The sequence below is a fragment of the Lutjanus erythropterus genome, chromosome 7 (assembly GCF_056507025.1).
Source record: "Lutjanus erythropterus isolate fLutEry1 chromosome 7, fLutEry1.hap2, whole genome shotgun sequence".
NCBI lineage: Eukaryota > Metazoa > Chordata > Actinopteri > Lutjaniformes > Lutjanidae > Lutjanus > Lutjanus erythropterus.
The window spans coordinates 33,233,757-33,258,952 of NC_139323.1; the positions used below are offsets into that span (position 1 = coordinate 33,233,757).

Here is a 25,196-nt window from a genome sequence, read left to right on the forward strand (position 1 = left end):
GTCAAGGTAGAAAAAAGCACAAGTGTTAGAAATAACATTAACAATGTCTACATTCTATTCAGACGTCCAAGAGAGCCATGGCAGCGGTGGTGAGCCTGCATGCGCAATACCAGGCTCATACCAGAAAGTAAATAAAATTCAGCCCATCTTTAACTTTATCATCAACATGTGGCTGAATAGCTGAATGCCATGTTTTCTAGTTCCATTGTTTTAACAGTAAGAAACTTTAATTTGTGTTAAAGCCATTTTCAAATATTTATCATCCAATCTAATTTGGATTGTTTTTCTCTTTAAAGTGTGCCTACTTTCTTTTGTAGGCGACTGACACAAAGACTCTATGGGCTTTATCTTAAATCATCTTAGTTATGATGCAGCTGACATTGAAAAGGCCTCTGTGTTTGAGGAGGTGGTGGCCTGAGCTCCAAATAACTTTTAGCCAGCTTTTTCACAGCACACATTTAACAGGTCAGAGCAGGAAAAGCACAGGTGTTATCAATAAACTTAATTAAGGCTGCAATCAAGTTCCAGGGCCTCAGTATTCTACGTGGTGAGTCGCTGTATTTAAACACAATACTGTTGTGTTTGCTCACATTTTTCAGCTGAAGTTGAGGTTTCTGTGGAGACAAAACTTGTTCAAATCTTTGCTAGTGAGCTCTTCTCCTTTGCTTGATAGTCCGTCCACCATCACAGGTGTGGTATATAAAGGTCCAGATTAAACAGCAGGATTATCACACAGGTGTGTCTTCAACTGGTCACAATAAAAGGCCACGCTAAAGTTTATGCCTCTGATTGGCTTGTCTTGATATTTTAACCTAACATTAACCTGAGGCTGAAGGGGCTGAAAAAGCCCTTTGTTAAACAGCCATAGTTCAGTGCCTAATAAACATTTTTTTAGAGCAGCCTTTAGTTGTGAGCAGCAGGCAGAGCTACCTCAAATATATACAAATATATGTATCTATAAAATTATATGCATTTATACAAATGTTAAAGTAAAACTACAACTTAAAACTACTAAGCTGTATGGTGTGTTGTGTTCAAAGGCAAAGGTTGGCACGCATCATCTCTGTGCGCAGGTCATTACATCATGCCTGCATTATGTAGTGTTAATTTAAAGACATTTTTAGACAAGACGAGACACTTTTCACACCAATTTTTCACTGTCATGCCATGTGTAACATTTAAACTGGCTTACTGTTGGGATGACCCTGAGTAATGAGTGCTGCACCACTTGACAGGCAATTTATGGCATAACCTTTGTTTGACAGTCATTTCAATGTAATAAGAAACTGAGCTTAAAAAAAAAAAGAGTCATTTCAAAATCTTGTGTTGGATTGTAGTCCAGTTTTCATTTATGCATTTCACTGACATTATTTCCTCAGTGATTATTAGTATTCTCAGACTAGATTTAAATGCATACATTGATACTAAAGTCTTCAAAGATTTCTCAGGGGAGCGTACCTCTGAAACCCATCAGACATGCTGTTTAATCACCATTTTTATATGCCATGCCTCTCACCTGTGGATCTACAAGTACTAACTGACACATATTTTAACACATTTTTAATTTCATCTCATGATAGGAATGGGAGTAAAAACAAATGTGTTGCATTTATATTTTTGTTGAGCGTATAATGAACGCTTTACATTTAAAGAAGTGTATTTAGAAAAGTAGACCATCTATAGACCACACATAAAAATGTATTTTATTTAGTGTATTAACAAATTGTATTATACATTTTATAGACAGTGTTTTTGTAACTTCTGTTTCACAAACAACAGCATTATAAAAATAAAAGCACATGTAACATATATTGTGATTGTGGTGTCATTTTTTCTCCGCAAATCTTAAGTAATACAGCATCTATTTATTCATTTAGTTTATTTTGTGTTTTTTTTCTTTTCATACAAAAAATGTGTAGTAGAGTTTAAAAACAGGAGTGAGTTTATTATGGTATGGAAAGCTAAAAACAATGAGATGCCCATCATGTAGGTATGTCCCAGGTTAAAAGGGTGGTGGGCATGATAATACTAATTAAAAGAAAAAAAGTATTTATGTTTATTTTTTGCAACCAGGAAATAAATGTGATGAGAACAAAACCACATGCTGGTGTTGAAATGTTTATATTTGTGAGATGATTACATTGCTTGGGTAATACTTCATCAGCAAAAGCTTTTGTTTATGTATATGAGTGTATGTGAAATTTGTGCAACTAAAAACGTCAGCACATTGGCAACATATCAGTTGTGGTAGAGTTTAAAGTTTTAACTGTCAGAGTTATTATTTTCAGTCGGAGAGAGAGAGAGAGAGAGGGAGAAAAAAAAAAGCTATGAGGCAAGTTTGGTGAAATCCTCCTTAATTCTACAATGTTGTACAAATTTATACGAAAAGCTGACATGACCATCTCAAACGCACTCTTGAGATCCATGACGACAATGAAAATGTCCCCCAAATGTCCCTCGCACGGCTCCAGAATTGCTCTTAACCATCATCAGGCCTGTGTGATAACTGCTCCGCCATCTGTGCACCTGGCCGCCTGCCCACTTATTAGCTACATAATTTGGTTGTTTCGTATTCCATCGAGTTGGGCTGCTTGGCACTGAAAGTCTGCAGCGCTGCCTGGATCCTGGCAACGTCTGTGGTGGACAGTTTGAGCCGGTGCCGCAGCAGACACGAGAAGAGGTCCAGAGGCTGAGCTCCGGGCGGGGAGAGCCTGTTGACCCGATCCCGGATCTCCAGCAGCTGCAGCAGGGCCGAGTCCTGCGATCCCTGAGTATATGGGTAGTCTAGCTGTAAAATCAAGTCCTGGATCGCCTCCGGGTCAAAGTGCATACTATAGCCGTACACCTGGATGCTGTTGATCTTCATGTAGCCTAGATTACGTCCCGGTTCCAGGTACTCCAAGGGTTCATAATATACAGTCCCATTCCCATTACTTGAGGGCCCTCTGATGCGGCTCCGTAGGTAAAAGTGTACTGTCTCAAAAAATGTTTTCCACTTGTTGCCCAAATTCAAAGTCCAGTTGTAACAGTCATAGGGAAGGTCTAATTTAGTCCTCTCCCAGTCTGGGTAGTTATTCTGATCTATGGGCATGATCCAACTCTCCGAATGGCTCCCCCCGAACGGATTGATATAGACAGACAGCATGGGGTCCAGGGTGCTGTTCTTGGTAAGGCAGATCTGAAGAGACATCCCCAGGAGCATGTGGACATGGTTTGATTTGTATTTATTACTCTTCAGCGTCAGCAGCATCCTCTTCCTCCATGACGGGTCGAACCAGTTATTCAGCCTGACGTCGTTGCTGACAAAGATCCCGTGAATGCTGATGCGGTTGTCACGTTTCTGCAGGAGGTAGCGCAGCTCCATGTCCTGCAGGTCCGTCTCGAAGCCGATGTAGTGGTCAGTGGAGTCGGGCACTTCGTTGCGGCACACGCCCTGGCTCAGCATGTAACCCTGGTTGCAGGTGGCGCAGCGGGAGCGGTTCTCGTAGGAGCAGGAGGCGCAGGAGGTGCCCTCGCCCACCGTGCAGGGGATCACGCCCTGGCAGGGGGGGTGCTCGTAAGGGCAGGAGCAGCTCCTGGTCTCCTCCAGGTAGGAGCCGATGTGGTTGTTCTCACTGCAGTACATGATGGAGAGGATGTAGTTCAGCCAGTAGCTGAAGGGCCTGCAACACAGACAGAGCGGTGTGTAAGATTGTTTACTGTAGATTTACACACACCTTTTTAATAAAATTACAAATATTCACTAAAAATTCTCCATCATGTTCAAAAATGCATGAATTAAAGAAATGATTGTCATGGGGGAAATGACAAAAGCTTGAGTTATGCAACAAAAGCTTTAAGGCATCTGAAAAATTAAAAGAAAACATCTAAATGATAAACATGAGACTAAATTAACATATCAAAGTTAATTAATTTATTCAACCTTTATTTATACTAGTGAAATCATTAAGGGACAAACCGACATCAAGTCAATCTCAGAGGTAAACAACAACAAAGATATTTAACACAGTAAGGCTATTGCCACAGTTAGTTAATAAAATAGCTCAACTTCAATTCAAACTGAAAGTAGTTAAAAACCCCTGTTTAGAGAAAATATTTTCACAGTAAACTTTACATAAATTACAATGTTAATTAAAATACAATAATTTAGAAAACTTAAAAATAGAGTTGTGCAAAAATAATCACAAGTAGTGGTTGGGAGGTTTAATATCAAGTTTCTAAAATGACCAGGAATTATAAATGTTATGATTTTGAGGAGGTGCTGTATTTTGTTCTAGGAGTCAGGTGCACTAAAATGAAAAGCAATCTTTCTGAGTTCAGACCTGGCCCCTGTAACATAAAGTAAGAGTCAGTCAGTAGAGCAGGTCTGATAAATCCCATCTGTGTTTAGGTAATTCAGAAAGATACCAAGGTAATTTTCCAGTAAGGATTTTTATAGATAAAAGATACCAGTGAGCATCAAGTCTCTCTCTTGGAGAGTGGATCACCCAAAATATCATGAAGCACAATGATGTGTCCTATAAACATCACCAGTGATAAATCTTAAAGCAGAGTGATAGACAGGGCCCAAAAGTTTGAGAACCGAAAAGTTTTCCATAAATTCCATCACAAGAAAACTGCCTCAACAACCGTTTTGCTGCAAAGCATGAACGCAGCAAGGCAGATGGGTTTATTTCTGTAGAAATAGCCAACCTTTTGCATGAGTCAGCCCACGAGATTATCTATATGAAATTTGAATTTAATTAGTTTTTCATCATTCCACATGCCAAAATATTTATATTCTGGCTCTTTCAATCAGCATAAATAGCAGAAATCATTTTTTGCTGTGAAGTTTTAATATAATAATATAACTTTTTTTGGTTAGTATTAAATCAAACCCCTTTTTTCTCTTCCAACATGAAAATCTTTTTGATGATGCACCTTACAGTCAGAATATTTATAAATCTATTAAACGTGACAACATCAAAAAGCTAGTTTGGTAACACTTTATATGAAGGAGTGTGCATAAGACTGTCATTACATTTGTCACAACACCTGTCATGAACATGGTGATATCAATTATGTTATTTTTAAAGCAACAATGACATTGAGATGTCTTTGTTATGACAACCTGACATTAATCAAGGCAACATAACCTGTCAGTGTCTTTGATATGACAACTTGACATTAACTAAGGAAACAATATCTTTGTTATGTCAACTTGACATTAACCAAGACAATTATATCTTTGTTATGACAACTTGACATTAACCAAGACAGTAATGTCTTTGTTATAACAACTTGACATTAAGCAAAAAAAAAAAAGAAGTCTTTTTTACGACAACTTGACATTAACCAAGACATCATAACCAGAAATTACTGTTGTTAAGGTTATAACATGGTTAAGATGTCATCAGAGATGGTTTTGTCTCGCTTAATGTCAAGTTTTCATAAGAAACACATTAAAAGGTTATACTGTGTTTGTTAATGTGAAAATTACATGACAACAGTCATAAACATTCATAAAGACTCTCTCATGGCTATGAAAGGTATCATGGCATGGTTATAACGGTGTAATGACAGTTGTCATGACATGGTTATAACAATGTAATGACAGTTGTTTGCCCACCGGGCAAATAAAGTGTTACTGATATCTTTTGAGTATTATTTCAAAATCCCTTTTATATTTCTCTTCCTGTTCAGTCTGAAAACATTTTGATGATACATCCCACACTCAGCATAATATCTTCCATATTATAAAATCACACTTGGACGGTTAGCTCGTGGGTCGCAGTGTTGCGCAAAGTGCCAAAAAAAAACCAACAACAACAAAAAAAAAAACATTTTGGAGGTCTAATGTTTCCCTTGTCTTATTCCTGATCTAACAATGTAGACGAGGGCGGTGTGGGTGAAGGTCAGCAGTCCTCCACGGTTCTTTATTGCTCCACATTCTCCAGGGACTCGTGCCCGCTAAGCAGGGCCCATGTTTTAGTGATACTTGAATCCCTGAATGTTTTGATCTGACCCTCGAAGAAATAATACCCTGTCCATATATTTGGTTTTATAAATATTTGGTTCTGAAATACTGTCATCTGGGCCTTTCAGATTAATGTTTCCGTCATAAATCTCATAGCAGAGTATGCTTTTTTAAAAGGGTATTTTTGATACATGATTCTGTCCAGGGTATCGGTTTAGTCAGTGACTGGGCGTGGATAACAATCAGCAAATGTTTTATTTATTCGAAGACACAAACTCTAATGGTAAATCAAAATTCCTGAGATTGTTTGTGAAAAAAGGAGCAGATGGACTGCATGACACGAATATAATGTCGTAAATCAGTCTTTCACTCTCTTTGTTCCACATCTGTCACACTTCTGAATCCTCTTTTGTTCTCAGCAGAGTTAGCAGTTTTGTTGTTTTGGTCGTATGCAGCTGCTAAATTAATTTAGGGGAAACAATGGGGCCTGTATAAGTAATTTACATTCAAAAGCATATTTTCGAAGGAAAAAAAAAATAACATTTGTCCAAACAGTTGTTTGGCTAAATAATAGTTGGGTTGCACAATGTGTACAGCACTGGGAATTTTAAGTTTAATGATGAATATTAGATCAAAGCCATTATAAGTCTGCCAAGTTTCTTTCCGCAACTTCACAAACCTGGTTTAGAGCAAATATATGAGCATATATATGAGGAATATTTCAGCATTCCAAAATAAGCATCTATCTCAGTGCATTTTCTACAGGGCCATTTCCCATTTATACATAGATACGAGTACTGTGGCAGTGTTTGTTGCCGACTTTCAGTCACTCAACATTTGATGAGACACAATGATAAATGTTGACTGCATGTGATTGTACACAGCACGGTCGCTGGAGGAGAACAGATGAAAGTAATTTACAATAAATTTAGCTGAACTGCAGAAACTGAAACTGAAGAAGACTGACACTTTGCATAAGAAACAGTAGTTTTGAAAACTGCAGAAAAGATGCAGGATATTTGAGCGAATATATTGAGAACTTCTTTGATGTGATATACTGTATTTAAAATCAATCACTATTAATGCACTATGCTATTGTGCTCCAGTGTTTAATGCTTTTACTTTCAACCTGTGATAGATTGTGTTTTTTTTGTATGTGATGAGCATTATTTCTTGAACGAACAATATGTATCAATTGCACGTCCAAAAATGAGTACAAAAAATGAGCTTGGAGTCCCCTCCTCCACAGACATAAGGAAGTTCAGGCAAGCTGCAGGAACACTACAGGAGTGCAAGATGAGCACAACATTATAATTTGACAATGACAAGCGACAAGTCCACCACTGCAAGTCGATCAGCTGTTTTTAACTGTAACCTGTCTGTTAATGTAAAGCTAAGCCAATTATCCTGAAAACAAACTTTTCAAATTCACTGACTGCCTGTCTTCTGTTTGCCAGACTCAGTTAACATATTCCTCAATTTATTCTCAGAAATTATTAGTATTGCTTCAGAGGGAGCAGATGTTTATAGCTTACGACTCACAAAGAGACACCTATGCATTCGGCAAACATTCTGTATCAATTTGAACTCTAAATAATGTTGAACAGGCACACAAAAACAGTAATTCCGAAAATGGAAATTTCACAGGGTGACACTGCAGCTGTAGCATCATTAACAGAGTAGTGAGTGTTTCAACTTAGCTCATTTCCTTGATTTCTGATGATATATCATCATTTTATGATTTATCACAATAAATATATTACAGATTTCTCCTTCAAGCATGAAAAGGAGGTAAAAATAATTAGAATGTTGAGCCAAAATCTAGAAAAGACTCTCAACTGTGTTGTATGTCTGTTTCCAACCAGCTAAAACACAAGAGCTTTGAACCAGCACGCCACTCTAATACAGTATTCCAACATCACAGTGAGTGCACAGTAGTCATTGTGTGAAGCAGAGTGTGATGCGGGGGGAAAAAAAGAAAGGAGCAAAAGACATTTTCTCAAATCATCAAATTTAAAATCTGGTAATATTTTGTCAAAAGATAGTCCAAATAACGTGTCAACAGTCTTTACACAGCTTCTCTGAAACTCATCAGAGTCAGTTGTGCATATCTCACCTCCAGAGCGGAGGCTGTGCACAGCAAGTGAGAGGAAGCTGTCCCGCCTTCACGCGGCACATTGTGTCAGCAGGACATGTAAACTGTCATGGAGACGCAGTGTGCAGTACGGGCCAAAGAGAAGCTGGGTGTTCACTCTGCAATCTGTTCATTGTCTGTCAGCTCATTTCACACAGATCAATGCCACACACAAACTTTCTCCTTCTGCCGTGGATTCAATTTTCACCAGTGAGCAAAACTTTTTTTTTTTCTCAGCAGAAGATGCACTACATTTTTTTTCCATTAGAAGCAATATTTACTTACTGGATGAACCACAAAACATCAGTTGTTTTGTGCGGCATCCTTGTATTCTCAGACAGTGCAGCTCAAAGCTGAAAAAACATACTGTCCTTATCTTCAAATACTGTACAGGGAAGTTACAATTGAGACTCCAAAATGGATTTGCAGTGTTAATGGACAAAGCATAAGGTATTTTTCTGTTTGCTTTTTCTTCATCTGACAAAAACCATGATGCATCAGTACATGAATAATGGCTGCAGATATAAATGAACATTTCTTTTATAAAAGGGAAAAAAACAAACCTTCCATGAACTAGGTCATTACAGACAAAGACATATGGAAGAACACTGTGGAACAGAGGAAATTGAATTTCTTTAGTGCATTTCTACGCAGCTAGTCGAAGTCACAATTCAGCATTCACTGTCTTTTTGGGTCGATAAGTACAAAATTTATAAATATTGTCCAACAATTAGGGAAACTGCATTGTTTCAGTTGAAGCAGGGACTGCATCTTTTATTCTGACTGTTTGGCTTTCAGCCCCATTTATACAAAGTGACAGACTCTTCTTTAGATCTTCTGAGAGCAGCAGGTTATATCACAGCAGGATCCAAAATATCCAGTTTAAGTATTTAGTTTCATCACTCTCACTATATCTCATTACTGCGTTTACTGCTCTCCCTAAATTTGCTCCAGTTACGGTCCGACTGAAGTGTTGAGAAATACTGAGTATTAGATCTGGTGCACATGGTGCTGCACATGTGGACATGCCTCGTTTAAGGATTCATCTCCACATATCTGAGTCGCTCGATATTTCATTGTCTAATTGTTCATAGTTTTGCTGCTGCACTTTCTGAAGTCTTAGACACAAAGGGAGGAGAGTTACTAAGACTGAAATGGTGAAAAATGTTGATCAAAGTCTAAGATAACATCCTCAAATATCTTGTTTTGTTCACAATCCATCAGATATTCAGTTTAGTGTCAGAGAGGAATAAAGAAACCAGAAAATATTCCCATTTAGGATGCTGAAATCAGAAAATGTAGACCTTTTTTAAATTAAAAAATGACTAATGAAAAACTAAATTCAAAAAATTACTAATCAACTATAAAATAGATTTGACTATTAATAATAGATTAATAGTTGCAGCTCTGAGTGTTTTATGTTTGTTGTTGGGTTTATTAGTTTGTTCAGCTGTTCCTTCCTGCATTTATTGATTTATTAATTGATTTAAAGCCAAAAAAAATTTAAATTTTCATTCAGTGTAATATTTTTACAATGAATTGGCAACTCTGTACACAATGTGCATGGCAGTATATTTTTCTTTATTTTAAAAATGTAACCCTACTAATAATACACATTACTTACTTTTACTAAAGTAGCTGTAAGCTGATTACATCTTTTTTTTATCTGTCATTGTACTGAAATACAGTTACCTTTTTTTATATCTAGAATATGTAATCTCATTACATGTAATCTGTTACTCTTCAACTGATGCTTCACATTGTGCTCCAGCCAGATGCAAAACAAACAAAAAAGTACGACATGTTTTGTCATCTGGAAGGCACACTTAACCCTCGGCTGACATTCCTGCCACTCTACTCCCTCAGTACTCCTTCAAAATAAAAGCATCAGCCTTGCTAATATAATTAATGGCACAAATAATGACACACCCTTAAATGTGCAGTTAATGTAATGTAATGTCTTTCTGCCTCTAGGGGTCTATCACATTAAAACAATAACAAAGACACTGTTTGATGATGCCATGAAGTGGCAAGGGATCCTGGGAGTTGTTGTCTACATTGTTAGATTAGTGAGATTTCTCTGGGTTTCAACATTGTTGGAAATATTTGGGATAATGTACGTACACAACTCCAGAAACTATATAACCTTGGTCTAGCTGTTTATAGACCTTTTAATTAGAGCTGCAACATTTGCTGGTTCCAGGATCTTAAATCTAAGGATTTATTGCGTTTTGTTGTCATTTAGAATGATGATTTATAAAATGAAGAGTCTTTGGGTTTTGGATAGTTGGTTAGACAAAAGAAGCAATCTGAAATGGTTTTGGGCTTTGAAAAATTGTGAAGTGCCTCTTTCAATTTGTTTTTTATAGACTAACCAAGGAAATAGTTAAATAGCATGAAGTGAGCTTAACAAAGGGGTTAGGTAAGAACAGTTAGTGGCAGATTATTACTGTCCCTTTAACTGTCTTGCACTGGACTGGAGCTGCAGTGAGCCATTACATGTTAGGAAGACTAGGCAGGAGGAACCTGCGGGAAGCAAAACGGTGAACTGTTAAAAATAACGGGTTGTTACATGGCTGGTCTTTTGTCTTGTGAGGTGCTGTGAGGACAGCTCTGCTAAAGAAACTTTTTAATGCACCTTTTAATTTGCTTTTTTCTCCTTGTGTCTCTTTCCGACTGTGCCTGGATGTACTTTCTCACTTTGTGTGTCTCCGATAAAACAGTGCAGCAGATTTTACACCTGCTTTTCCCAGACATTAAATTTCAGATACAGTTTACGGAGATAAATCAGGTGCAGTGGCTATTTGTATTACCACTCCTTCCTCCCATATTTTGAGCTCTAAACAGGAATGCTTTAAAATACATATTGCATGAAACCAAATTCGTACTTTTCAGCAGCGCCACTTCTTTTCTTACTTTTTTCTTAGTGCGGGGTTTTAGGAAATAAGGAGAAATACAATTTGGCTGTTTTGCTCCTAAAAAATGGCTGTAAATCCTTAGTAAGTACCCCATAAAAGTGTCCACCAACTCAACTTCAGCATCTACTATTTTGAACAGACGAAGAAAGAGAATTTGTAGCAGCTCTGGGATTTCTTATGCATGTACAACACATTTTCAGCCTCAACTTGTCAAATATGACATCCTGGTCAGTAGCCTTATGCCTCACACTAGGACTCTATAGGTCTAAAGGTGATTTCTGAGTTTTTAAATAGTTTTATATACAGACCCCAGGATGGTAACTTATGGCCTAAATGACTCAACACAGTTCAAGGACAAGCTTACGGCTCATTGCAGTTTGTACAGACATTATCATGAAACTGTCTGAAAAACATTAGAACTACTGACTAAATCTGGACTAAAACAAAACAAAAACAACAGACTAAAATGTGACTTTATTGTGAAATAAAAATCAGCATATAACTTGGAGGGCTGCCTGTCTCCCTGCCTCTTGCCGATGTCAGCTGGGATAGGCTCCAGCCCACTGTGACCCTTTGACGATAAGTGGTTAAGGACAATTAATCAATAAATGACTTGCAGGGCTCTACGGTCAAGTTATAGACAATGAATATGCAAGAAATAGACTTTTGAAATTAAGGCACAAAAGATACAAATAACAAAACGTGCCTACACAGTTAGGTTTGGGAAAGGGGTCTGTAAGTACTGTTTGTTTTACCCATCTGTCCATCTCACATCCTCCATATGCAGACTGTCTCACTCTTAATATTATGTCACCTGACTTAGATGGCACATGAACTGACTTTACACCATTAGAAGGGTAACTATAGCATATATAGTCTTAAGCACAGAGGCATTGACCAAGCTGATGTATGCTGGAAGTGAGAACAGGGCGGCATCTATTCATGGTTTGATATTATTTTGTAGGTGATATATAAAATACTGGTATAAAAAAATGTGCTTTTCAAATGAACAGGGATTATATTCCCTTATTTAACAGGAAGGGAACAGTGGTGGGCGATGGGACACTGTAGCTGCAGTGAAAAGAAAAAAAAAATCACATTCCAGATGATGAATATTTGGTTTCTTACCTGAAATAGCTCCAAAAATAAACCTGGCTGCATCAGCTTTACTGACTTAATCACATTTCTTTTTCATAAGCTCTGAGACTGCAGACTATATGACTGACTTTTTTTTTTTTTTTTTTTTTTTTAAGAAGAACACAAAAATAGATGATGATAATGATCAACTGAGGAGATGTGGAAAAAGTTTTTCATCTCTGATTTCATCACAGGCTAGTTAACCAACAGGAAAATCTTCCAAAGTTAGCATATTCTTTTAAAACACTGCAAAGTTTAATTTCACAGGAGGATAGCTTTGATTTCCTGGATGTAAGGAGACCTCAGCTGGGAGTGCAGCCAAGTCATCAGGTGTGACACTATAGCTCACTTCAGTAGGACCTCAGTTGAATATCAAAGCACTAATATATTGCGTGTATTATTAGCATAATGCCTAGTTGGGGGGATAACAAAGCGCTGCACACAGAGCGGGCTGAAGAAAATAAATGAGCATTGCCGTTCACAGCTTGCTTGAAAGGACTTGTGATGTAGCTGCAGGCTTTGGAATTTTTGCTTATTTTCACGCACGTACAACCACACTCAGACACACACACACACACACACACACACACACACACACACACACACACACACACACACACACACACACACACAGACACTCCTCCACATCCAGAAAGGTCAGCAGGAATACTTATCAGCTTCTCACCTCTCCCTCAGCATAACAATTTTGGGCTGAGTTCGACACCTCTTGCTGAGGGTGAAGAGCTTGTTGACGATGCGTCGTGCTTTGCTCACGAGCTGCTGGGCGCTGAGCTCCAGCTGTTTGTAGCGCTGGAGAATGGTCGGCTCCATCTTCCAGAAGTACTGAATGGCGGATGTGTTCAGAGCGTAGAACGTGGGAAGCCTCCGGACGAAGTTCTGAAACTCATCTGGAAGGCAGGGCAAAGATGAAAGATGAGAGCTGAGTGCTTTTTACCCCCACAACCACCCGCAACACAGGCCAAACTAACTCTCAATTTGGTCGGGCCAAATGAGAGAATCACTTTGCAGAGGCCACATGGGCTCAAGAGCCGCAAGGCAAACTGGAAGTGATATTGTTGACGCATATACTAATGGAGAAAGGCAGAGCTAAATTTGGGGTTGGGGTATCATTTTTTTTCTTCCATTAATGAACAGCCACCAGCTTGTTTAGGGCTAATACGTCGGGACTGTCTGTGAGAAAATAGCACAGACAACAAGCACAGAGGGTAATATCTTCAGAGCCGCTGTCCGCTGAACACACAATACACAGCAAACAGATTTAATTTCCAAAGCATTCAATAACAGTGTCATCATCATTGTAATTATGATTTGTTGTATGCAAAATCAATGCCAAGTGCAACACTCATGGGAACATGGCTGCGGTATTTTCAATTAGTCAAAGGTAGAATGAGTAGGATTTGTCCGAGCTGTTTGTGAACTCATCAGAAAGATTTATTTGGATTATTGCTGAGTCACTTTCTTATGATGTCAAATACTGAAGGTTTTGGGTTGGTTAAAGCATCCAGAGCACAGCAAAATAATGAGAAAATACATAAATGCAGGCGGATAGCAGAGTCTCCCCAGATACAGCAGACATCACACACTTATAATGGGTCAAAAGTTTATGATTTTATATTTTATCTATGTTTCTTTAAGGGAAATGTTGCGTGTTATGCTTTTCAAATCATCCAGTGTTAATTCTGATGCAAATGTTGAAAATAAATAATTGTCGACGTCCTTATATTTCATGAATAAATTGAGACGATGATGCAAATGGAGAGAAAAATTGACATCTCTGTTCATTCTGTCCTGACGCGCGAAGACGAGACAAAATAGTTGGCTCTGTTCGGGCGGACAACCTAATTAGATCAAAGTAATTAGCCATCTCAGAGCAAATCTAGCAAGGTGCGTGCATCATCTTCATCGGTGTCCTTTCAGGTGGAAAGAAAAGAAAGAGGAGAGACGGCCTGTCTGTGGATGCTCTTCTCTTACATCCAAACTGAAAGAGAGACTGAGTGCATCGTTCCCAATTAAGATGGAGCGCCTTCTGGATTAAAGAAGAAAAGACCCCTGAAAACACACTGCAGTGTCTGCCAAGGTAAAAATCAGTTATTATAAGCTGATTGATTTAATAACACGTATGTTGATTTTCTTTTAGGACTAAATTTAGTGTTAGTATAGCTGAAGGGTGGATTCAGAGCGGTTTTTGCTTTGCTCCATTAGCATACTGTTAAATTTAACAGAGCAGAGTCACAGTAAAAATCTGCTCCTTCTAAAAGATCATTTATGATTTCTTACAACTCATAAACAGACACTAACTCATTCAGCGATTATTTAACACAATTCAGCCCTAATCTGAGCTCCACGTGGAGTGAATAGACGTGATGTTTCCCAGATAATGGTTGTCTGCCTTAACAATGTAGTTTACACATTTTTGTCACTGCTGATTAAAAAAAACAAAACAAAACTCTGCCCTGCTGAGTGAAACATGATGCCGAATTTATCAGAAAACCTCAGTAACACCTACAAAGTCTTTTTTATAATAAACATGATCAGTGTGGGGCTTAACAATTTTGAAGAAATATCTGATTGCAATTATTTTGTTTATATTGCAATTGGGATATGATTTGTGATATTAGAGGTAAGGATTCTTTTTACATCATCAGTCTAGAGAATGATGCATTGGCTAGAACCCCTCTGCAGCACCACAATATTTAATTTAAAACGGTGTTTTCAGACACATTTCGCCTTTAATAAATATTGTGTGTCCTGCAATATGAAAATTGCAGTAGACTATATTGCGATTTTGATAAAATTTTGATTAATCATTCAGCCCTAGATCAGTGTCTGACAAGCAATAATGATGCATCAGTAGCGTCTTTTGCTTATATGAGAATGAAATAATATGTCAGTATCACATTCTCAGCCTAGAGCAGTGATTCCCAACTAAGCAAAGCTGAGCCCCCTTCACATCCAGCCTGCTCACACACATACACTCACACACCCCAAAGGTATAACTCCTTAATTCCTGTCAAAAACTATAATTAATTATAATTAATATCAATTGGTAAATGTCCCTTTCTTAGTATAAGCTTAACAGATTGTCTTTTAACAACCCAACAGTCAGCTCATACATTCTCATCATTGTCAAAAGAATAACAATGATTCATTATCACAAAGCTTCAGAGGTCACAGAGGCGTGGGCTTCGATTTCTGAGTGATTTCTGAGTTTTTAAATAGTTTTGTATACAGACACCAGGATGGTAACTTACTCTCATGAAATCGTCTGAACAGATTAGAACTACTGACTAAATCTGGACTAAAACAAAACAAAAACAACAGACTAAAACTTTGATTAAAAATAATTTTCCGTCGACGACTAAGGCTGAAACAAAATTAAAATTCGTGTCAGAATTAACACTGATGTTATCTTGGTAATACAGCATCTGATTAGAAAACCAATTAAGTGTCAATGGCTTCCCTGGTGATTATGCAAGGTGTGTTACATGTTCCTGTGAAATTAATAAGTTGATTAAACAGCTTGTAATAAAATATATTAAGAGGGTATTTGGGGGCGCTTTCCATGGCCTACATTTTAAAATGAGAGACATTTTCCTGAGGGGAAGAGAAGCTTCACAGAGCAGCTTCCATGTTTGTTCATTTGATTCCACATATTCAGTAAAGATGCTGCCTTCTGACATATTTGCATTACATTATCAATGCAGTATAAATGATAAGTCTGCTATGATGCTATATTTTCCTGTCGTAAACAAATCCCATAAAAAAGACCCAAAATACACGAGTTCTTCTCTGAAAACATCTTTTCTGCAGCCTGTCTGCGGCATTTGGCCTCAAGCCCATAAAAAAACCTATTTTAAAAATGGGGTCATGAATATATACTTTATTTTTTTCAAATAGGGTAAAAAAAAGAAAAAAATGAGACTGATTAACTATTGCTGCATCCACTGCAAAGTGTGACAATTCATTGCAATTATTGGGAAGGAGAAGTGCTGAGGGTGCTGCAGCAGATCTCTTGTTTTCTATTCCTCAAAAGGGGGCGCAGCCTGACATTTTGGCAAAGTACCCTTATGTGCCGATCGAATGTATACTCTGAGCCAGGCAACAGACCAAAGGTGGGCAATTATTTTTAATGGGGGGGCCACATGAGAAATTGATCATGCTGCTATAGGCCAGACACAAATGATTTAAGGTCCTAATAATGGCCAAATCTCTAATAATGGAGTGGTCACAAATGTTCTATGGGGGTTACTTCTACTGTTGGTCACACTTTCTGAATTGCCTCGTGATTAACTGTGGGCTAATGTTGGCAATGTCAAAAACTTTTTCTTGTTTCAAAGTAAACCATGCATGACACATACAGGTTGTAATGATAGTAGCAGCAAAAGTAGAAGAAATTAGTGAATAAAGGGATAGTTTAATATAAAAGATACAGTTCATTATCTTTACCAATAAACACAGCACTGACCCCTTTCAAAATAAAAGTCTGATAATGGTTTCATGGTGAGCAAAACGCGCTTTATTGTCTTTGCTAGATTTAAGCCACATCTGGCCCCCGGGTCACATTTTGCCCACGTTTTGGTCTGCAACAGACCCTTCCTAAATCCTGCCCCTTTTGGATCCTCAGTCAGCTTTCTCCTTTCCCATTTCCTGTAGGCTACTTACATATGCTATGTGCTTGGTTTGTCTATGTTGAAAAGAAAAACAAAACTGAAGATAGTAAAAAGATGTTGCTGTAAAAATATACACAAAAAATATATATATGGTTAAATCTTAAGTTAGCAAATTTCAGCTAGCCAACTAGCTAATTAACTATTGATGTAGATTAGTTATCAAGCTAGCTAATGTTTTGCTAATGTTAGCAGTCACTGGATGTCGCTAAGTTTGAGTTTTGATACAGTGCAAAATGCTAGCTAACTAGCTATATATATATTAGGCCAAGGTAGCTAACAAGGTTACACAGCTGTTATTGGAGCACAGAGCAAAAAGGGGCGGGACTTAAGAAGGGTCAATTATACATTTATATAACACATTTAAAATTGTTGTGTTTTGTATTATGGTCTGCAAGTACTTTTTAAAAGTGCTTTATCAGGCTGGTAACTCTTTTAATAGACAAATCTATGGTGACTGCCATGTTTTACAAGCCATGTGGAAAGTCTTAAATAACTTAAATACCTTAATAAACCGTCCAAATCAAATGATTTATGCTGAGCAGGAGATACTGATTTATTAAATAGGTCCACACTACATGAAACACCAACTAATCCTGTTCATGGTGTTGAGTTTCTGAGGAAACGGGAAACTGCAAGTGTCTGCTGAAGTACACCATTATTTTATCACCAAGACAACGATACCGCATCCCTGGAAACCCACTCTCTACCCACCATTATTATCTTGTCATCCACTGAACCCAGGAGGGTAACAGCGCTTTAAAAATAGAAGACACTGTCAGATTTGGAGGAACACGACTACAGACACTTTCTGGGCATGAAAATAACATGGGGGGGGATCACAAGAAGCTTAGCTGGCAGATTGTTCTTAAATTGCTAAATTATGATGTTATGAATAATAAATTATGGGTCTTAGAAGCAGCATTAATTCTGAGCAAATATTTATTATAGCAAATGTGAAATACATTTTGACCAAGACCTTTACAATCAGACACTATTGTACCCTTTGACCGGATGCATATTGTGTCCTCTAGTCAATAAGTCTTAGTCTTCTGTCTTTTCTCAATACCCTATCATCATTATCACTCTATTATGAGTCTCACTGAAAATAGAAGACCACCAAAAAACTGTATGAAGCAGCAAAGAAACGTATTAAATCTTCTAACAATTAAGATACTGATCCAGTTATTGAATATATAGTTTAATAATTAGAGCATATCACTCAGTGGAAGGTCAATGCAAATCGTGGCAGCCATCAGCTGTCTGTGGAAACCTCATTTAACAGTCAGTCATGATTATTAATCCCTCCGCTTGGCTGCTCATGTTAGTTGTTCTCTATTAGATCAAATATACAAGCGGATCCCCAGGGGTCTCACGGGAACTTACTTATTTTTCTTTATTTAATACAGCATCGCAACTGCGGCTCCCAGGGCACCTTGCTGCTTAAGTTATTGCCAACTGTGTGCTAATCAAGTTGCCCTTAGTACAGAAGCATGTAGCCAGTAATAACACCAGCAAGGTGCACAAAGAACAGCTTAAGGCAAGGCTGGGAATGACTGAAATGGCTAGACGCTCTCAGAGCCTGTGGATGCAGCTCACAGTTTCTATAATAATGAGGGCCATGGAAACAGAGCTATGTTGGAACGTTCTGTGAAAGACGTCATACACTGTGTGCCGAGTTTTACACCCAATTAAATCATGGTTTAACTTTTAATCACGTTGCACAGAACTTTAAAAGATTGTGTTAAAGCAACAATAAGTTCAGCAGATACCATGTAATGATGTGTTCAGAAGGAGAACTTTACACAGACTTTAAATGAGCAAGATTAAATTTAAACCTGTACTCAAACTTAGTTTAGTTTTTAGCACTAAAACTTCATTAAAAATTCAACTCTGAATATGATGCGGTATTAACTTTTACCTTAACTTTACACTTGAAGGAGTTTAATTTTCAAAATGTCTTCCTTTTTGAGACTGAATAAGCAAATAATCAAGTTGTTTCATTAATACAGCCAACAAGTGTTTTCTGGAAGAAGGAGAAAGTAGGGCCTCTAGTTAACTTTTTGGCTAGCTTAAACATAATGCACCGTTTTCTTAACTTATTAGGTAACATCAGCTAGTAAACAATGTACTGTTTTGTTAACTTTTTGGCTAAAATTAGATAGCAAACAATGTAATGTTTTGTTAAATTTTTAGCCAGCTAGCAAACATACACATACACAACACCAAACCAAGAGTTAAGAGTTTTCCCCCACCATTTTACTAGGTCCTGGCAGCACTCAGATTTATTTTTATTTATTCCAATTTGGGTAAGCAATCCTCCATATTTATTAAAATTATTTAATTTCAGTTTAAATCAATAAATTTGGATTTAATTTATGCAACAGAGCTCTTATTAGCTTTAAATCAGGTCTGACTTTAAACCTAGTTTTGCTTAACACTGATTAGAACTAATCTTAGATTAAATTAATTTTTGTTGGTGCAGCTCAGTCTGCGAGGGGTAAGAGTGTTCACCAGACAGTGTGCCTATTCAAATCCCCTGACAAAAAGCTTTGAAAGCTTGTGCAAAGACTGTTAACACAACGGTTAGCTGATATCTGCTGACATTCAATAAGGTTTACTGATAAAATGGCTTCAACTGAGCTGAAAAATATTTCACCACAGGTTACATCAGAGGCTGCTTACAGATTACAGCATCTGGGGTGTGACAGCTCCTCCTACAGCACTAAAAAACCTGAATTTGATCAAATCACTGGTGGCAGAGTCACATTAGTGTAAATGCTGCCCTTTCATTTGCCGGACATTGAGATGTGCACCATGCAATTTCTGTAAACAGACAGAGATCAAGCTCAGCAAAAAGGTAGTTGTTTGAATGCCAAAGAGGAGTGTTAGGTGTTCTGACAATGGACACTGTGAGATGACAGATTTGTCAGCTGGTAGAGATTTTTCATGCTGTTTCTACTGAGTCAGCTATGGCTTTAATATCTCCTGCTGTATTAGGCCACTGAGGGACATGTTGCCAATCAATACACAACTCTGCTTTATGGCAGTATTGGATTTGCAGGATTTTTTTTAATCAATGAGATGAACCTAAACTTGTCAAACATTTAATTTAGTAAATTGCCCAACAAACATGCCATATATATGAGCATTTTCTCAGATTTATGTGCAGTAATTTTCCAATATCATAACATTATAAAATGACATGATAGATTTAATTTATCCATATTGTGGATAACTTTACTGAAACGTTTTTTCTATGAGAGTACATGTGCAAAACACACAGTGGCAACTGGGCAACAGGCAGTATACATTTTTTCATTGCTATGCCATTGCTACAACAACAGTTGCACATGTAGATGCAGTGGCCCGGATATTTGTAATTATAATTGTTTTAATTATTTTTTTCTGCTTTATTGATGAAACATGTATCACCTACAACAGAAATACACTCGTAAGCACTCTAAATATTAATGTGGGGTTTGGATTAAAGAGATAGCAGACCTTGGGTACTTTAACTGAGTGTAACCAGGATAAAGAAACAGAAAAAAAAACACAGCTTTTCAGGTTGTACGGAACAAGGTTAGGTTTTCTAAACTCAATGGCAAGAGGAAACATCACCATGTTTTTCTGCATTCATATTTGTGAATAAATGCAGTTTGAATAATGAATACTGGGCATAGTAAGCTCTCACAAGAGTTATTGACAATTGCAAGTGACAAATAAAACTCCCAGCTTTTATATGTCAATCAAGAAAATATTGATACACTTGCATATTTCACAATATTATGTTCTGTGATACTGTATTGATTATACAAAGATTCGAGTCAGTGGTTTATTCTGTGTTGTATTAGATAGCAGTGTTGTTACCCATCTCCACTGTTCTGACTGCCTAAAACAAAACATTTTTAACTTTTAATACATGCATATGGTCAAGGCTACACCCTTGATATATCCAAGGATTATTGAATTGCTCCTTGGAATAGTTTTGAAAACTTAAAATATATCCTCGTTGTCTGTTACTGTCAAGTCAATGCCAGTTAGTGACATTCAGAATTGTGACAAAACACCTGTGCAAACTACAGATGCAAAACATTGCACTTTTAAGTTTTGAAAGATTGCATGCTCCCCCTCATAATGACTCACATTGGTTTGATCCACTACCTTCATATAATGAGTCTCTTTTTTCTAAGTTAATATAGAGTGTCTAGTGACAAATCTAGTGAGTTTTTCAGACTATCAGAGGGAAAGTGAGGAATATACACAAATCTATTTAGGTGTTATTTATTCCCATGCATGCTGTAGTCTCAGCAGCATCTCAGGTGGGAGACTAACAACCTTTAGTATGCTTATGGAGACATGTATCCACCAACCATGGCATGAAATATTCACCCTTGCGTTCGGTTTCACATCACGGTGGCTATCGATCGATCTTCGTCATGACTATCGATTTGTTCTGCCTTTTTTAAACAAAATCTGACAAAGTCAAGAGAGACTGAAAATATGCAAAAGAGTTTTACATTTATGAGCCATAATGAGAAACATTTTGTTGTCAACATTTCAGGAAAATTTATATCCCCTACCTAACACTGGGACCTAACACTGGGGAAAATCCATCACATAGAAGTCATTTCAGTTAATAGCCATGCGATGCTCCTCTCTGTTGTTTTCGTATAATTTGGAAGATGCTGGTTTAATAATTGCTCCTCGGTGTACTGGTGAATTCCCATTACACTGATTGGATGAAACTGTCCCTTGTTTTCTTTGCCCATCAGCTCCTCTAACAATAGGGTCTAATTTGCTGTCAGTGGGAGGGTCACAGCCATTGAGCGAGAACAAAAAAGAAGAAAAAAAAAACAAAAAAACACTGACCTGACTCCTCAAAGTCTTGGTTGGCCATGTTCCAGGAATCACGGATTTTCAGCAAACTGGCCTCCATAGCCCTGAGATCCACCTCGGGGCAATTACACTGTGGGTAGTCCACGGCACACTGGCACCAGCAGTCATTGTCCCTGCACACAAACTGGCCTTCCTCATTACAGCCGATGTAGCTGAGAGCTGCCTGCACAAACCTGGCCCTCAGGTACTCTGGCAGTATGGCCTGAAGTCCTGCAGCAAGGACAAAAACAGAACAAAAACATGAAAATGTCACATGGATGAATGAAGAGGAAGCTGTAAGCACTTTAGCTATTGCAGAAAATGTGTTTAGATGGCTGTTGTACTCTAGATCTGTAAATCACTGAGGGCCGGAACTCATTTTCTCTGTTTTTTTGCCAGGCCTGACATATGCTTGGCGTCACATGCAATATGCTGAGATTCACTTAAAGTTTTATTTTTACTGCACGGTTCTGCTACTTTTGTTCTGAATCATTACTGCCTGGGATTCACTTCAGAACTCTGCAAGCATGCATGGCAAAAAAAAAAAAAAACTAACCAAAAAAAAAAAAGTGAGAGTGATTGAAGCTAAATTCGTTCTGACACTCTTATGCTGCAGTTATAAGCTTGCCAGAGAACAGACACTGTGACAATTCCATCAGAAATTGGGGGAGTTCAATTATGGATGGCCAACCTTGCAAATGAATCTTGTTTTCGGGGCTCTGAACCAAAACGGAGCTGACAGAATCGAGGTTGTCATAGTTACTGCATCCAAGAGGGCCCGTCCTTGTTTCGGTCACCTAAAGAGAGAAAAAAAAGGCACATCAGAATAATCCATACTGAGAAAGAAATCCACTGATGGAATTAAATACACGGAGAGAGATAAAGGATAAAGAACGGACAAGGAAAACATGACTAAATGTAATGCAGAACAAGATTAACAACACCCTTTGCCTTCACTATCTCCTCTTCTGAGAAACACAAAACATATTATGCATTATTTAGACCACACCATAGTGCAAATCATATTTAGGGGATTGACTTTGTGAGCTCGTGGGCTGAAAACTGAATTGTGATAAGGATCCCCGGAGAAAAGCGTAATGAGTAAGTTCTGGTGTCATCTGTCAAATTTATCTCTGCAATGTGTTTACCTGCTATAATGCCCACTGACACTCATAACTTGCTAAAATCCATTGTGATGCTAGTGTAAGCATGTCCTATTTAATTATGCACACACCTGAGGACTCGTGTAATTGCTCGGTGCAAACTTTGACATGATGTGTTTGCAATACTGTTACACGGTTCACAGGCTGAAATGTGATGAGAAACTTGGCGATGAAATAAATGCTGTCAATTGAGCACCTTCTTCAAATGTGGCTTCACTGATTAAGCTTTGCACTGAACTTTGTTGAGCTCACGATTGATAGTATTGAAATTGATGGAATAAATGAAAAAAAGACTATTTATTCCATGCTTTCCTCTGTGTTGTCAAAACCTGGTGCCTTTATTACACAGAATTCAAGGGTCTCTGTAAAACCTTTTGGTATTTCACCTGGATGGGTTTTGCAGGATGCCTCATGTATGAAGGCACACAGAATATTCTGTAATTTATATATTTGGTCTCACACCTATGTACATGCAAACTTGTAGGCCTGTTGGCTGGGAATCTATTGATGCAAGCTACTAACTTATAAGTCTTGTCCATCCACAGGTTTACACTGAATTCACTTGAAAAGCCAGGGTAAGTCACAATCACAGTTGCCTTTACAATCTGTACAGTCTCGAAAAAGTAAGGAAGAACTCTTCCAAAAAACCCTCTTAATGGGGAAAACAATGGAAGAAACCTAAGGGAGAGCCACAGGAGAGGAATCTCCCTCACAGGATGGATGGTGCGTCGCTTTCAGCCGCAAACAGGCTCCGTCCACGTCTTTATATGAGCTGCCAACAAAACGAGTTGGGAGTGAGACCGGGCTGACACAGATTTAGTGCTTGTGATATTTCTATGGTCACTGTCAGACGCTCATTAATCACTCTTTATTTGTTAGTGGTACAACAATTATGTATTGTCACATTAAACATCCCTTGTTGTTATCTATCATTACCAGGTTTTAGTAGGGATGCACCCAAATTCAAAATATTCAGGAAAGCACAAGTAATGCAATGGAAATGTATATTCATTCTATCTGAAGTTGCTCATTATTATTATAAAAAAAGTCAGCTCCATGAGTACCTCTGCAGAGATTTAAAAAAAAAAAAGCTACATCTACCTTCATCAAACACTGATTTAATGCACCAAGGATATTCCTTTCAACATATATGAATTTTTAATACCCCCAGTTAAAGCTGAGGTTGTGGTGGGTTTTAGACAGTTCGTAGTAATTTAAAAATAAAAAGCATAAAGAGAAAGAGATGAAAAGTACAGTATGAGGATGTGGAAATACATTTCATAATTGATTGTATGCTAATATTAAATCATTTTGACGCTTTGCAGGGACAACGTTTGCATTGCCAATGAAAATTAGGTTAGAAAATAAACCATTTGTCTGATTTAACATGACTTCTGCTATCCTCACACCCACGCACCTCTAGCTTCTACTACGTTTGACTGATTTGCTTAAACAGTGTTACTGATGGCTCAAAGGTGAATTACAGAACCTAAAAATAATCATTTCTGGACCAGTTTTCACAATGTTCAGTGGAGCCCAACACAAAGCTCAGCCACAGGCGTGTGATGTGACTTACATGGTGTTACAGAGATTTTTTTGGTAGTTTTGGTGGAGCTGCGGCGGAGTTGAAAACAGAGCTACGATGTTAGTCTGACAATCTGGTGAAGGAGAGAACAGCAGATTTTGACACAAAACCTTTTCCCAGAGGAAACTGATGTTGCTGCGTGGGAGATGTAAAGTCTCTAGGAGAGAGTGGAGGGTTGGAGGATATTAAATTACAGCAGCTTGAGAGGAGAAAATACATTTGGTTAGCAGGAGCTTCTCTTGTCTCAGGAGAACTCTTGTACAAATCTAGGAAACAGTTCAGTGACACAAAATGAGGTGCCAAACAAGCTGGCAGAAGTCATCGGTTTGGCACTGAGAGTGGGTCATCCACCAGCCAGTCTATAGACGATATGGCCACCATATTTATCCACACTCCATGCGTCATTATGGTGTTTTTTGCAAATCTTACAATCTGTCACACAAAAGCTATGTGTTCATATTTAGTAATGATGACTTTTCCTGGTTTAAGTCTTTATCTCCCGAGTCACATTAGACAGCTTCAATCCACAAAAAGCGCTAGAAACAAGATCTGCTCATGAGTGCTCAGTTGTGAGTGGGCGAGTTGGAAACACCGGATGGAGGCGGAGAGGGCACTTGGTTTTACACACCTATTCTAAGTCAGGTTAATTGACTCAGAACTGGTTCAACCATGTAGGAGTAGGAGAAGAAGAAAGTCGCATCAACTAACGCACATTCAGACTCTGTTGAGCCTTTTCC

At 38.0% G+C, this 25,196-nt stretch overlaps 1 protein-coding gene across 2 annotated transcripts in view; it reads right to left on the reverse strand.

Moving 5' to 3' along the window:
* Positions 1-1,881: 1,881 nt before the first annotated feature.
* brinp3a.1 (bone morphogenetic protein/retinoic acid inducible neural-specific 3a, tandem duplicate 1) overlaps positions 1,882-25,196 on the reverse strand; it is a 73,665-nt gene continuing 50,350 nt past the window's right edge. For both annotated transcript variants that reach the window (XM_084723585.1, XM_084723584.1), the window contains exons 5-8: positions 22,403-22,508; positions 21,706-21,942; positions 12,831-13,053; positions 1,882-3,662 (exon numbers count right to left, since the gene is read on the reverse strand). In XM_084723585.1, coding sequence (XP_084579711.1) covers positions 2,546-3,662; positions 12,831-13,053; positions 21,706-21,942; positions 22,403-22,508 — 1,683 coding nt within the window. In that variant the 3' untranslated portion in view covers positions 1,882-2,545. The remainder of the gene's footprint in view (positions 3,663-12,830; positions 13,054-21,705; positions 21,943-22,402; positions 22,509-25,196) is intronic.